Source organism: Coregonus clupeaformis, chromosome 20, assembly GCF_020615455.1.
Source record: "Coregonus clupeaformis isolate EN_2021a chromosome 20, ASM2061545v1, whole genome shotgun sequence".
NCBI classification, from domain to species: Eukaryota; Metazoa; Chordata; class Actinopteri; order Salmoniformes; family Salmonidae; genus Coregonus; species Coregonus clupeaformis.
The window spans coordinates 7287631-7302686 of record NC_059211.1 but is presented as its reverse complement, the minus strand read 5'-3'; the positions used below and the strand labels follow the sequence as shown (position 1 = coordinate 7302686).

The 15056-nt window shown below is 43.7% G+C and overlaps 1 protein-coding gene across 1 annotated transcript in view; it reads right to left on the bottom strand.

The window, feature by feature from the left end:
* The window catches only part of nr5a2 (nuclear receptor subfamily 5, group A, member 2), a 104306-nt gene that overhangs the window by 53408 nt on the left and 35842 nt on the right, over positions 1 to 15056 (bottom strand). Inside the window, exon 6 of the mRNA XM_041840019.2 lies at positions 2869 to 2988. Within this exon, the coding sequence (XP_041695953.1) occupies positions 2869 to 2988 (120 nt within the window). The remainder of the gene's footprint in view (positions 1 to 2868; positions 2989 to 15056) is intronic.

Here is a 15056-nt window from a genome sequence, read left to right as displayed (position 1 = left end):
TGTAAATAACGATGAGTATAATTTTTTTAAGCATTGGGCTGGGAGGATTGTGAGATGTGCGGCAGCTTTTTTTCCCTGCTTCTCGTTGTTTCTCCATCTCTCCATCTTTCTCTCTCTCTCTCTCTCTCTCTCTCTCTCTCTCTCTCTCTCTCTCTCTCTCTCTCTCTCTCTCTCTCTTCCTCCCCCACTCCCTCTTTCCTTTTTTGAAGTGGTGAAAATTAAGAGTCAGTGAAAAGTCAACGCCCCTCCCTAAAATGTCAATCAATTTACATAATATCAACTGTGCATGAAATAACTTCAATAAAGGATTGGATTGTTGATGGCAATGCCTTGTGTTATGGTTTCCTAGCCTTAAGTTATAAAAAAAACAGTGACAATACACGTATCTATCATCTCTGTGTTTGCATATTATAAACATACATAGGTCAACCTGTCATTAATACATTAACAAAGGCTAACCAAATTACCATGGTTGCCAAATGACAAACTAGCATAAAAATGGGTAAAGATGGCAAATACGGTTGGGTGACTCATATGGCTCAGTAAATTGGGCCATATAATAACAAAAATGTCTACAGTTAATTGTGTAAATTGTACAGAAAGTTGGATTAAAGAGTCTGCTAAATGACCACATTCTACTAATAATACTATGACTCAAAGAAGACAAGTTAGTTTAAAAAGACAATGCCATTGAATAGTAGTGTAAACCTACCGAATAAATTAGTTCAGAGAAGATTTGTTGAGCAATGCTTTAACATTTGCCTTTCATGTGCAAGTGCCATTGATATCAAGTAATATCATAGACTTATCTTGCCGAGAAATGGCGAGACCTTGCTTGTACATTCATACTCTTCTAAACTCTGCCATACAGTCATTACCCTGTGTTTTCACATGACACTGGCAGTCACGTCTTGTGTTTGAGCCAAAGACAGTTCAGGTCAGTACAAGACAGGCCAAAGAGCTGTATAAATTAGACGTGAACGTTGTGTGATTATACAGTATATTGTATCTGTTGCTACATCAGATTCCTCAGAAGGCCTGTGTACTGTGACTAAGGCTACCAGCTGACAGACCGGAGAAAGGAGGGCGGTAAGGGGAGGAAGGGACAGTGGCATGTTCTGAAGCCCGTCCTTCCGAGGTGTCAGATGTCGCTCGCATTTCTCCATTAATCCCCCATGGTGCACTTGGGCCATTCCGACGACGGCGGGCAAAGCGGCCAAGACACAAACGCTCACGCAATGAGGTAACAGCCTGGAAGTGGTCGGCACGCCCAAACAGGTCACGGTGCCCTGGCCTGACCCAATCGCCCACCCAAAGATCCTCAAAATATTTATGCAGAAATGACACCCCGCGATCAACCCAACCCCATCTCTGTTGCGTTATCTGAGAGATATCGTAAGAGGCTGTTGAGTTCTGCCATAGTAACCTTATCCATCCGAATTAATTGTCTTGGCGTTCCTACTATGGACACTGTACGGGTGTGTGTTTTTGGTGGAGGTGTTGCTGGTAGTGATGGTGGTTGTGGTGGTGGGCCTTGGCTTTAAAGCAGTGCTGCTGTCACCCCTGGCTTCATGGAGAATAATAGGAGATAATGAACGGTTTGAGAGGCACTCCCCCCCTGTCTCCCACACCGGCCCCCCAACACCAGCTGTTCATTAACCAAAATATGCAAACGAGACCTGGTCCTAACCTCCCCTGACTCTTCCCCCTCCTCCTCCTCCTCCTCCTCCTCCTCCTCCTCCTCCTCCGCACCCTCCTTCACTGGCTCAGCCCTGCTCACAGCCAGCCCTCGCTAATCAAACACAGAGCAGCGGAGACACTGCTGGGAGTACGAGCCACCGCTCGGCACTCTGCACTGGATGTGGGGGGAGGGGGAGGCAGTGACTCGGGGCACTCTGTGTGTGTCTGTGTCTGTGTGTGGGTTGGTGTATGTGTGTGTATATGTGGTCTGGTAAAAGAGCAGTGATATGAAAACTCCCCCTCTCTTGCTCTTTCTCTCTTTCTGTTTCTCTGTCTCTCTCTGTCTCTCTCCTTACATGAACTTACACAAACAACAACTTCAACTTTCTGACCACTAATTATTGGAGTTCATCGGGAGAACCACTCTTTTGTCCCTCCTCTCACAACATCCTCTTTTCCAAATCAAGTGAGTAAAGCTCATCTACAGTAAGTCTGTAACTGTAAACAAAGGTAAAAACAACACTCCCTAACTCCACTCAGACCCTCCTCGCTTTGCCTCAATAGTAATGCCCCCATCTGTTGTTGGAGAACATTTTGTTGAAGAGCAACGTTTTGGAAACACCGCCCCATCAATAATTAAGCGTGCTCGTCTTGCTGACAGGCGTGCCGGGCGTTCAGAGCCATTTTCATAACGAGGAATTTCATCCCTCTCTCCCTCTCTCTTTTTCACCCTCTCTCTCTCTGCCAGTGGAGAAACAGACTGAGGAATCATAAGTCCACTCTGTGTTGAGGGCCTCGTCAGGAGCCTCAGGCATCGGCTCTTGCCGGCTCCTCGGGGGCCCTGCAAAGGTAAATCATCATAGGCTTTTTTTTCTACCGCTATGACTCTACCGGCATGCTTAACCAAGCGCTTTATTTATTCGCCGTTAGGAGTCTTAAAAATAATAAAAATAAATAAATAGAAAATGCTTAATTGATTATTCTGGTCACATTAGCTTATAAGCGTAATCTATTTTTAATGGAGAGGTGACTGTGCGGGGGCCGGCACGGTCGATAATGCTTTAAAGGGTGTTGATGTGCTCATGCTGAGTGGCTGATGAGGTCTATGGGGAGGGTGTGGGGAGAAGGGGCGGGGCGGGTGGGGCAGGAAGGGGGGGAGGGGGTGATTGGGGGAGTCAGGTGACTTACCTGTTGGCCGGTGACCAATAGGATGGAGCCTTCCTTGGCGTGCATCACCTGACGGAAGATGTAGTCAAGGATGAGTAGCTCGCTCCAACAGTTCTGGAGGAGCTTCATTTGGTCGTCCACCTGTTTGTGACAAAAGGTAGAGAAAGAGAAGATGAGGTCAGTTGTTGATGTTGATGCTAATGTATGTGCATAGCTCATGCTATGCTAATGTGTCATGCTACGTATATTTCCCCTCTGAATAAAAAGGATACAAAATGATGAATAAAAACAGCTCCTTGACAAATGGTTAAAGCATTACGATGCTGCATTATTCTCTTAGTGAAAAGTTTTTGGGTGAAGCTTTACCACTTTTGTGGTTTGACAAGTAGACACATCTCGGGGTAGATTGACTCGTATTGATTACTATGCCACAGGTGGAGGAAGACAACTTCACACGATACTAGAGTTTCACATAGCCGTCCCCTACTCCCCCTTTCCCGTATAAACACATCCACACCACTGCTTTCTCATGTGAACTTGTCCACATTACACTCTCTCAAAAGCCCAGGCACGTTCCAGTTTGTCAGCATTACTGGTTAGCTGTTTGCCTAGTGCTACCAGTATCTGAGTGATTTCACCGTTCCCAGTGATTAAGTAGTGAGTTTCTGCGCAGTACTGCGGCCGGTGACTCCCATCCCAGTGGCTGACCTCCGCCAAAGGGTAGTCTGATACACTGCAACAACCGTCCATTGTGAACCGCTGCAACTTCCCAGGGCTCACCGCGTTAATCATTACACACTGTAGCCACACACACAGAAAGGCCACATTCAGAAGAGAAAGAATGAGGAAAAAGACAGGGAGATCCTCTCTCACCCCTCCTTTTTTCCTCGACAAACATTGTCACCCTCGATACTATTTATCTGACTTGCGGAATGATGTGGCTTCACAGAATTCTTCGGTATGTGTTGTTGTGGTGAAATGTGATTTACATGAGTCTGAGAGAATCCTTGGGTTGACAGTTACAATCTGTCACGTTGCACTCGAAAACGTCCATGAGGATTAGAGAAGAATGCGTAAATCGATGGTATGTGTAAACTACCTCACTAACAGGTATGGTACAATTGCCGGAGAAAGGAATGCTATTATCCATATTGGAACTTTGTAAAAGAGGCCATTTGTTTCAATCGAAGCGCTGTGATATCACTGACCTAACAGATGTCTACTGTATGTGAAATAGTTTATTACCTTGAATGACAGTGTGGTAGTTTCAGCACAACTGTTGTTGGCGCTGATTGTTTTGACTGCAGAGGGGTTGTTTATTCTCCAGCTAGTCATAACAATGGCAGTATCACTGAGAGCTCGCTTGGCGGTGCCGGGTCATGGAACCTCATAGTCGAGACTCAAACCAAGTCTGTCTGTCCGTCTCTGTCTGTCTGTCTTTCTGTATCAAACCCAGGAATGCTGACATGATGTTTCTCATTCCTCTTTTTATCAAAATGAAATACAACAAAATACAGCAAAGCCGCTGTGACCATTCCCACAACTTTTGAAAGTCGGGTGAACTTTTCTTCTCTCATCCTTCCTTTCTGTGGGGTGGGTGACCAGAGGCGACATGCGAGAGCAAAATTCAAATGCCATCATTAAAACCATCAGAAAGTGAGGGAGGGCGAGAGGGAGGCGATGGTGAACGAGTGTACTCCTTACTGTCCTTTAACCCCCCACACTCCCCCATCCCTGTCTTCGTCTCAGAGCCCCAGCATTAGTAATAAAATACCCTCTCAGAGAGAGAGAGTGAGATTGAACGAGAGAGAGATAGAGGGAGAGAGAGAGTGTAAGAGAGAGGTGGTGGGGAGGGATGGGCAGCTAGACCTCGCTCTTCAAAGCAGGCCTGTCAAGGGTTCTGGCGAGCGCCGGGGTCCTTATCAAAGGGAGCCGTCCTCACGCTGCCTGCCTGGCAGCATCACTCCCGACATAGCTGGGTCATCAAAAGGGGACAAGGGGAGATGAGGGCAGATGTGGGGAACACGAGGCGGGAGCAGGAGACACCCGCACAGCGACCGAGACAGGACAAGCATAGTGAGGCGGGGAGAGGGATCGCCGACCCTTTAAGTGCCAGTGACACTGGCTGTTTCCCTGACAAGATTTTCCTTTGCACTGTCACATGGTTGAACACGACAGGCCCTGTATTTCACAAATCCATCTGTCTGTCCACTGAGATATGTGGAGTGGTCTGACTAAAGGGAGGGGATTGTTCGACTGTCTCTTTCTTTTATGTATTCTGTTCACAGTATTGAGTTGAGAACAGGAATATATTGTGAACGTGTTGTAAATAAAAAAGTATGCAGCCAAAGCCAAGCCAACAGAACAGAACGTGATCTTAGACAATGAGGTTTATTGAGTAAATGGCCTAATAAAGTTTCAATTGATGTTAGGCCTATTGTTCATCGAACTATAGGGGAGCAATACAACTGGCTGGTTAATGTTTATCATACCAAGTAGTCATGGAAACTGTAGATAACATGGATGATAGGCAGTCAGTTGCTAACCACAATCAATGTACTACTTCATTGAAAAGATTCCAACCTTTTCTGATGACCAAACCCTTACAATTGAGACATCTTGGAGTTATCTAGTAATTTTATGTTAGTAGAATCAAGCTTCATCCGACTGCAGAAAACAGACTTCACAGTTTCATCATCAAAACTATACAACTGACCACTATCAGTAAAACAAGTACATTCAAATACCGGTTTCATTGTGAACAATATCAGCTATACAATGCATTAATGGTCTATCCTGAAAACAGTTGGCAACTTAACTTCATAGTGTATATTTAAGTACTCTACTTTTCAGCACCATAAGCTGTAGCACAATTAGTAGAATGTTAGGGCTCTATTCAATCAGATCCGCTTTAGCCGACATCCGCATAGCGGTTGTTTTCGTAATGTCGGAGGTGAAACTGTGTTAGAGCTGTCAAATCCACAAGCAGACATTGCCATTGGCTGCACGGAGTCACAATAACAGAAATCCCATGCAGCCCTGTTTACAAATTTAAACACTGGAATGTGAGATGTAACCTACACCTTGATTAGGATGATAGAAATCCTCATTATTTAGTTGAATAATTTTTCAATTTGAGCGTCATTATTTCTATATAGCCTACACTTTCTCGCTCTGAACTTCTAACGCAAGTGGGGTGGGTGTGGCTTCATGACAATGATCGCAAGAGTAGCTGCTCACCGATTTAATGGCTCCAATGCAGTTGCACCTCTGACACCGCCAAAACATCCGCTATGCGGGTGTCTGCTATTGCCGGTTAATGCTTGATCTGATTTAATCTAGGCTTTAAACTACCTATCGCTTTCTATGGTCTGACTTGAACCCGCCAAGCAACAGTGATCTATCCTTGAAATCATGAAACAGTCATGACAAAGGCTTTAGCTTGTTAGCTTTGGGTTTGGCACTTATAGTGGTTGAATAGCCCCCCTAAGAAGAGTATTATACCTCTGATAGGCCCAAACTATATTCAAACACACATTTAAATGTATTTTCAAGGTGTAATTTTTCTATAATTTAATATCATCACTGCTTTTTTCTTACTTTCAAACAGGAAATTCTCTCAGTGCTTGTAATGAAAAATACATATTCTCCCAGAAACCAATTTAACACCTTTATGGCCATTCAGGAGAGGGGGATCAATGCCCAGATCAATCGCTTTGCCCATAGCTTTTGTTGAAAACCACAAGCGCAGATTAACGTTTTCTACTTCACACAGAGAGAGAGAGTGAGAGAGAGCGAGAGAGAGAGAGAGAGAGAGAGAGGAAGAATAAGAGGGGGAGTGAGATGGAGAGAGAGGACTTAAGGGTTTAGAGAAAATAAAATATAGTGATTAAGAAAATACAATGTCCCCCATTTTTCAGGAATGTAAATTAATTGGGAATGGTGTGTTTGGAGGACCCAACAGCAATATTTATTCATCGTCCCATGCTAAGAAGAGGCCACTGATAATGTTGATAATGGTCTGGAGTCAAAACCGGCAAATGTGGCAACGCGTGTTATTTTTCCTCCCCACCCCTTTTTTTTGTTGCTGTTTTTGGTTGAGTGCCACAAGCATTGTTAAGCGTGGTGGGTATCGCGGCCTAACGAGGGTACACAGCTGGATCTGATTTTAATAAGTAGCTCCATTTTTGATGTGGCCTAATGAACAGATTAATAGAATCTCCTTCAGTGCCCCTTAATGAACAGAATTAATTGCATTATTTCTGCCCACGAACGCAGCGAGTTCATATTCCAAAATGACATTTACATAAAACAAGATGCGCCTCTGATTTCTCTCTCTTTTTCACTACTTCTCTCTGTCTTTTTTCTCCCTCCGACTAGCTGGATGTGTATCAATGTTCTCTCTGAGAACTACAGGTGAGGTTTGAAGTTCACTTCAATGACTCTCGAGCATGGAATCGTTTGTGTTGTCTTCTGTTGGCATCTGTTCATCTGGTGGCGAACAGGCCTCGTGTACGGTACTATTCACTTGGGGATAGGAATTAATCAGCCTTCTTCACTTCAAAACACATTCTACCCTAGACATACAGTACTTAGGTGTACAGTCGTGGTCAAAAGTTTTGAGAATGTCACAAATACTAATTTTCACAAAGTCTGCTGCCTCAGTTTTGATGATGGCAATTTGCATATACTCCAGAATGTCATGAAGAGTGATCAGATGAATTGCAATTAATTGCAAAGTCCCTCTTTGCCATGAAAATGAACTTAATCCCCAAAAAACATTTCCACTGCATTTCAGCCCTGCCACAAAAGGACCAGCTGCCATCATGTCAGTGATTCTCTCGTTAACACAGGTGAGAGTGTTGACGAGGACAAGGCTGGAGATTACTCTGTCATGCTGATTGAGTTAGAATAACAGACTGGAAGCTTTAAAAGGAGGGTGGTGCTTGAAATCATTGTTCTTCCTCTGTTAACCATGGTTACCTGCAAGGAAACACGTGCCGTCATCATTGCTTTGCACAAAAAGGGCTTCACAGGCAAGGATATTGCTTCTAGTAAGATTGCACCTAAATCAACCATTTATTGGATCATCAAGAACTTCAAGGAGAGAGGTTCAATTGTTGTGAAGAAGGCGTCAGGGCGCCCAAGAAAGTCCAGCAAGCGCCAGGACTGTCTCCTAAAGTTGATTCAGCTGCGGGATCGGGGCACCACCAGTGCAGAGCTTGCTCAGGAATGGCAGCAGGCAAGTGTGAGTGCATCTGCACGCACAGTGAGGCGAAGACTTTTGGAGGATGGCCTTGGTGTCAAGAAAGGCAGCAAAGAAGCCACTTCTCTCCAGGAAAAACATCAGGGACCGACTGATATTCTGCAAAAGGTACAGGGATGAGTCATTTTCTCTGATGAATCCCCGTTCCGATTGTTTGGGGCATCCGGAAAACACCTTGTCCGGAGAAGACAAGGTGAGCGCTACCATCAGTCCTGTGTCATGCCAACAGTAAAGCATCCTGAGACCGTTCTTGTGTGTGGTTGCTTCTCAGCCAAGGGAATGGGCTCACTCACATTTTTGCCTAAGAACACAGCCATGAATAAAGAATGGTACCAACACATCCTCCGAGAGCAACTTCTCCCAACCATCCAAGAACAGTTTGGTGACGAACAATGCCTTTTCCAGCATGATGGAGCACCTTGCCATAAGGCAAAAGTGATAACTAAGTGGCTCGGGGAACAAAACATCAACATTTTGGGTCCATGGCCAGGAAACTCCCCAGACCTTAATCCCATTGAGAACTTGTGGTCGATCCTCAAGAGGTGGATGGACAAACAAAAACCCACAAATTCTGACAAACTCCAAGCATTGATTATGCAAGAATGGGCTGCCATCAGTCAGGATGTGGCCAAGAAATTAATTGACAGCATGCCAGGGCGGATTGCTGAGGTCTTGAAAAAGAAGGGTCAACACTGCAAATATTGACTCTTTGCATAAACTTAATGTAATTGTCAATAAAAGCCTTTGACACTTATGGAATGCTTGTAATTCTACTTCAGTATACCATAGTAACATCTGACATCTGAAAAATATCTCATAACACTGAAGCAGCTAACTTTGTGGAGACCAATACTTGTGTCATTCTCAAAACTTTTGACCACGACTGTAGTTGTTTAGATTAGGGTTTTCTTTGTAAAGCATTTTTCATAACCATGGAGAAAGCCATGCCCAAATATAATATAATCGATAGTGGTTGATATTTACAAGAAAAATCTGTAAGTAATATGTCACCTCATATTGCACACGACCACTAATGCTTTAAAACAACATTTAAAAAAACAACACACAAAATAGAGAGGTGTAATAATCATAGAAATGTAATGGCAGAACATTGACTTGATAGGGAATGTCCTTTCTAGTAGTAATATTTCTATGGTAATAATGGACGGGCAAAATAGCCTAAGTGAGTGAGTAAATCCCTGGGATGTGCTAAGTATGTGACCTAGGGGGAGCCAGCCAGCTAGTCTCTCCCGAGAGACAGGGCCTATTTATCCTATCCCTGATCCTGTGGAAATATCCCGGTCTGTTTATCATGGCACAGCCTCCGTTTGGGCCTCGGTCTCTCCCCTGCTGTGGCTAGTGGTGATAAGCATGCTGGGAAAATCCTTGGGCCGTATGTGGGCTGCATATATGAAGTGGGTGTGATGTCACTGAATTGGTTTTCAGCTAGAAAGGGAATTTATATATACAGTACATACACTATATATACAAAAGTATGTGGACAGCCCTTCAAATTAGTAGATTTGTTGACAGGTGTATAAAATCGAGCACGCAGCCATGCAATCTCCATACACAAACATTGGCTTGAATGGCCTTACTGAAGAGCTCAGTGACTTTCAACGTGGCACTGTCATAGGATGCCACCTTTCCAACAAGTCAGTTTGTCAAATTTCTGCCCTGCTAGAGCTGCTCCGGTCAACTGTAAGTGCTGTTATTGTGAAGTGGAAATGTCTAGGAGCAACAATGGCTCAGCCGCGAAGTGGTAGGCCACACAAGTTTACAGAATGGGACCACTGAGTGCTGAAGAGCATAGCGCGTAAAAATCGTCTGTCCTCGATTGCAACACTCAATACTGAGTTCCAAACTGCCTCTGGAAGCAACGTCAGCACAAGAGAGCTTCATGAAATGGGTTTCCATGGCCGAGCAGCCGCACACAAGTCTATGATCACCATGCGCAATGCCAAGCGTCGGCTGGAGGGGTGTAAAGCTCGCCGCCTTTGGACTCTGGAGCAGTGGAAACGCATTCTCTGGAATGATTAATCACGCTTCACCAAGTTTGGTGGAGAAGGAATAATGGTCTGGGGCTGTTTTTCATGGTTCGGGCTAGGCCCCTTAGTTCCAGTCAAGGGAAATCTTAACACCTACAGCATTCAATGACATTCTAGACGACTCTGTGCTTCCAACTTTGTGGCAACAGTTTGGGGATGGCCCTTTCCTGTTTCAGCATGACAATGCACAAATGCACCGTGCACAAAGCGAGGTCCATACAGAAATGGTTTGTCGAGATCGATGTGGAAGAAGCCACCACAGAGCCCTGACTTCAACCCCATCGAACACCTTTGGGATGAATTGGAACGCCGACTGCGAGCCAGGCCTAATCGCCCAACATCAGTGCCCGACCTCACTAATGTTCTTGTGGCTGAATGGAAGCAAGTCCCCACAGCAATGTTACAACATCTAGTGAAAAGCCTTCACAGAAGAGTGGAGGCTGTTATGGCAGCAAAAGGGGGACCAACTCCATATTAATGCCCATGATTTTGGAATGAGATGTTCAATGAGCAAGTGTCCACATACCTTTGGTCATGTAGTGTATATGTTTTTATTTTCACATACACAAGATGGGTGGAGTGAAATGCGTTGTTTTACAGGTACATCCATAGTAGTACAGCACCCCTGGAGCAAATTAGGGTTAAAGGGACATATTCATCATCTCCAGCACCACCCCAACATCAACCTGAAAATGGCGCATTTCTATGTTTTGTGGAAAAAAAGATTGAGGAAGATACATACCAATGACATCATTGGTGTGCATCATGTGATTTTAACCAATTATGAGTAGGCATTGCCTACTAATTGTCTACTAATTGGTTGATGATGTCATTGGAAACGCGTATCTTCATTTTTATACTACAAAACACTCATCTTCATCAATCTTTTTTACTATAAAACATAGAAATGCACAATTTTCACATTTGTTGATGTGGTGCTGGATCTGACGAAGTTGACATGCTCAAGGGCAGATCGACAGATTTTTCACCTTGTCGGCTTGGGTATTCGAACCAACAACCTTTCAGTTACTGGCCCAATGCTCTAACTGATAGGCTACCTGCCACCCTTTATACAGTGGATGTGGTTGTAATATTGCACAGGATGGAGGATTTGTTCTGTTCCGTACAGTCTGTTTGTATCTGAAGCATTGATTCTCGGTCATTGGCAATTGCTTCCAATTCTCTGTCTGTTTGTCTGTCTGTCCATTCTAGTCTTGGTGCCAGACCGGTCAGTCTACAGAAATACAGTGTGGAATAGAGGGGGGCGTATGGTAGGTAGAACACACATGCTTGCACTTTTTCCTCCCTCTTGCACCTGTTTAGAAGTCACTTAGATCTAGATTTTATATCAGGTAACTTAGCCAATGTATGCAGGCCTATCACCTGACCACACAGAAACCCTATACAGATATTATGTCTCTAAACAGCAATAGAAATACCAATGTCCAAACTAAGCCTACACAATGGGCCAGAGAAATGATAACTCAGCCCCCCTCAGACTATGTTGTTTTATCTGTTCTAGCCTTCACACATTTTCTCTGTACCATGGAAAACCGCAGAACTTTCACATTGAAGTTGACTTTTTACAAGGCAACAAGTTAAGTGTAAATATATGCATATATAAATATATATATATATATATATATAAATGTATAGGCCTATACATTATTAAGATAACGGAATAAAGAAGCAGTGGCTGAGGCTTCTGACTGGCTACTTGGGGTAAAGCAGACCGTCTGCCTTTCTGAGTGGCCGGGGAAAGGGGGGGGGAGCGTATGTGTGTGTGTCTCACAGAGCGTCGGATTGTGATCGATACTGCTGAGGCATGGAGATTGATAAGTTCCCATGGTGACCACATTAACAGACTCAGGAAGCTGACCCCTGAACTATAGAACACACTGTGTTCGATTAGCCTCCCACCCCAACCCCTTCCTCCCCTCCTATCCTATGCCCAATGGCAAAGAAAAAAAAGTGCCGCTAATCCTGCTCTAATAAGGTCCTTCCTGTGCGGACCACACCTCATCACGCCTCAGCACTGATACGGATCTGCTGGAGAAATTATAGATGCATCTCTGATGGAGGGATATCTGCCATTTTTAGCTATTGTTAGCCATTTTTTGCTATTGTTAGCCATGTTAGCGGACATTGTTTACATACTATATATTTTGTGTTCTGATGGGGTACGACAGTTGAACTAAGTTCAAGAGGCATTTGTAAGTTGTATTCTTCAAGAATCAATGGGGGAAGTGAGGGAAAAAAGTATTTCATCCCCTGCTGATTTTGTACATTTGCCCACTGACAAAGAAATGATCAGTCTATAATTTTAATGGTAGGTTTATTTGAACAGTGAGAGACAGAATCACAACAAAAAAGTCCAGAAAAACGCATGTCAAAAATGTTATAAATTGATTTGCATTTTAATGAGGGAAATAAGTATTTGACCCCCTCTCAATCAGAAAGATTTCTGGCTCCCAGGTGTCTTTTATACAGGCAACGAGCTGAGATTAGGAGCACACTCTTAAAGGGAGTGCTCCTAATCTCAGCTTGTTACCTGTATCAAAGACACCTGTCCACAGAAGCAATCAATCAATCAGATTCCAAACTCTCCACCATGGCCAAGGACAAAGAGCTCTCCAAGGATGTCAGGGACAAGATTGTAGACCTACACAAGGCTGGAATGGGCTACAAGACCATCGCCAAGCAGCTTGGTGAGAAGGTGACAACAGTTGGTGCGATTATTCGCAAATGGAAGAAACACAAAATTAACTGTCAACTCCCTCGGCCTGGAGCTCCATGCAAGATCTCACCTCGTGGAGTTGCAATGATCATGAGAACGGTGAGGAATCAGCCCAGAACTACACGGGAGGATCTTGTCAATGATCTCAAGGCAGCTGGGACCATAGTCACCAAGAAAACAATTGGTAACACACTACGCCGTGAAGGACTGAAATCCTGCAGCGCCCGCAAGGTCCCCCTGCTCAAGAAAGCACATATACAGGCCCGTCTGAAGTTTGCCAATGAACATCTGAATGATTCAGAGGAGAACTGGGTGAAAGTGTTGTGGTCAGATAAGACCAAAATCGAGCTCTTTGGCATCAACTCAACTCGCCGTGTTTGGAGGAGGAGGAATGCTGCCTATGACCCCAAGAACACCATCCCCATCCTCAAACATGGAGGTGGAAACATTATGCTTTGGGGGTGTTTTTCTGTTAAGGGGACAGGACAACTTCACCACATCAAAGGGATGATGGACGGCGCTATGTACCGTCAAATCTTGGGTGAGAACCTCCTTCCCTCAGCCAGGGCATTGAAAATGGGTTGTGGATGGGTATTCCGGCATGACAATGACCCAAAACACACGGCCAAGGCATCAAAGAAGTGGCTCAAGAAGAAGCACATTAAGGTCCTGGAGTGGCCTAGCCAATCTCCAGACCTTAATCCCATAGAAAATCTGTGGAGGGAGCTGAAGGTTCGAGTTGCCAAACGTCAGGCTCGAAACCTTAATGACTTGGAGTAGATCTGCAAAGAGGAGTGGGACAAAATCCGTCCTGAGATGTGTGCAAACCTGGTGGCCAACTACAAGAAACGTCTGACCTCTGTGATTGCCAACAAGGGTTTTGCCACAAAGTACTAAATCAGGTTTTGCAGAGGGGTCAAATACTTATTTCCCTCATCAAAATGCAAATCAATTGATAACATTTCTGACATGCGTTTTTTCTGGATTTTTTTGTTGTTATTCTGTCTCTCACTGTTCAAATAAACCTACCATTAAAATTATAGACTGATCATGTCTTTGTCAGTGGGAAAACGTACAAAATCAGCAGGGGATCAAATACTTTTTTCCCTCACTGTATATTATTAATGTATAAGTCCAAAAGTGGGTGTAGCAACTAAGGATTCTAGCATTAAAGAGGGAAAACATAACTTTTATCAGAAAGGGACGCACCTCCCCACACCAATAGGCAAAAGCATAAAACTAAGGCCCAAAACTAAGGGTTTGTGTGGTTTAATGAATTAAGAAATCATAATAGTATATTATACATATGTATATGAATCATACTGCCAACATTCAAGCCCAAATTCTACGTAAACAATTAGCAACTAAACTTGCATAGTGTATCTTTAATGGGGCTCAGTCAAAGATTCCACACATCCAAAACAGACACTGAATTAATTGGATACATGACGGACAGCAGTTGTCCGTACTAGTTGTCCGTACTAGCTACATACAAACAGTTAAAAGAGCGAACTACAAGGACAGTTGGCTGACACAGAGAAGAGGTAAATACAAACTATCTCTTTGGTGTGTGTTGTTGGGAGAGTGTCTTGTTGTTTTCAAGGTCACTAAAGAAAGTAACGAACCCTTCCTCTCAGATTTCAGACAGGGATTCGCAGACCAAATCAGGTATCCCAACTTATGTATTCCTTTTTCCCCAATGAATAAGCATATGAAAGATATGAAAAATCAATAAGGCAAGAGAGGAACTGACCAGAGAGATGCTAGTCATGAATTTCAATAGACATATTTATATGGTGTACTTATTGTTGACTAGTTTGAGGTTCACCATACTTCTTAAATTAAACCAGTGGGGTACACTGGCGTCAACTGGATAGCCCTAAAATAGATTAAAATGTATGTATGTATGGAGCATAATGTATTTAGTGTTTTATTCACATTTTCAAGTACTGGTGACAAATAATGAATTGCGATTCTTGTATAGATTGATATGATGTGTGTAAAATACCTTTTGGAAGGTTGTACTGATTATGATGAGTAAATGCTAAGCTAAATGCCAATAATGTGTGCCGCTATGTTTGTTGACATCATACAATGTATTCTGGTCACGTAAATGTCTGTCAGACCAAAGATGACAAAACAAGGTGAAGGAATGGTT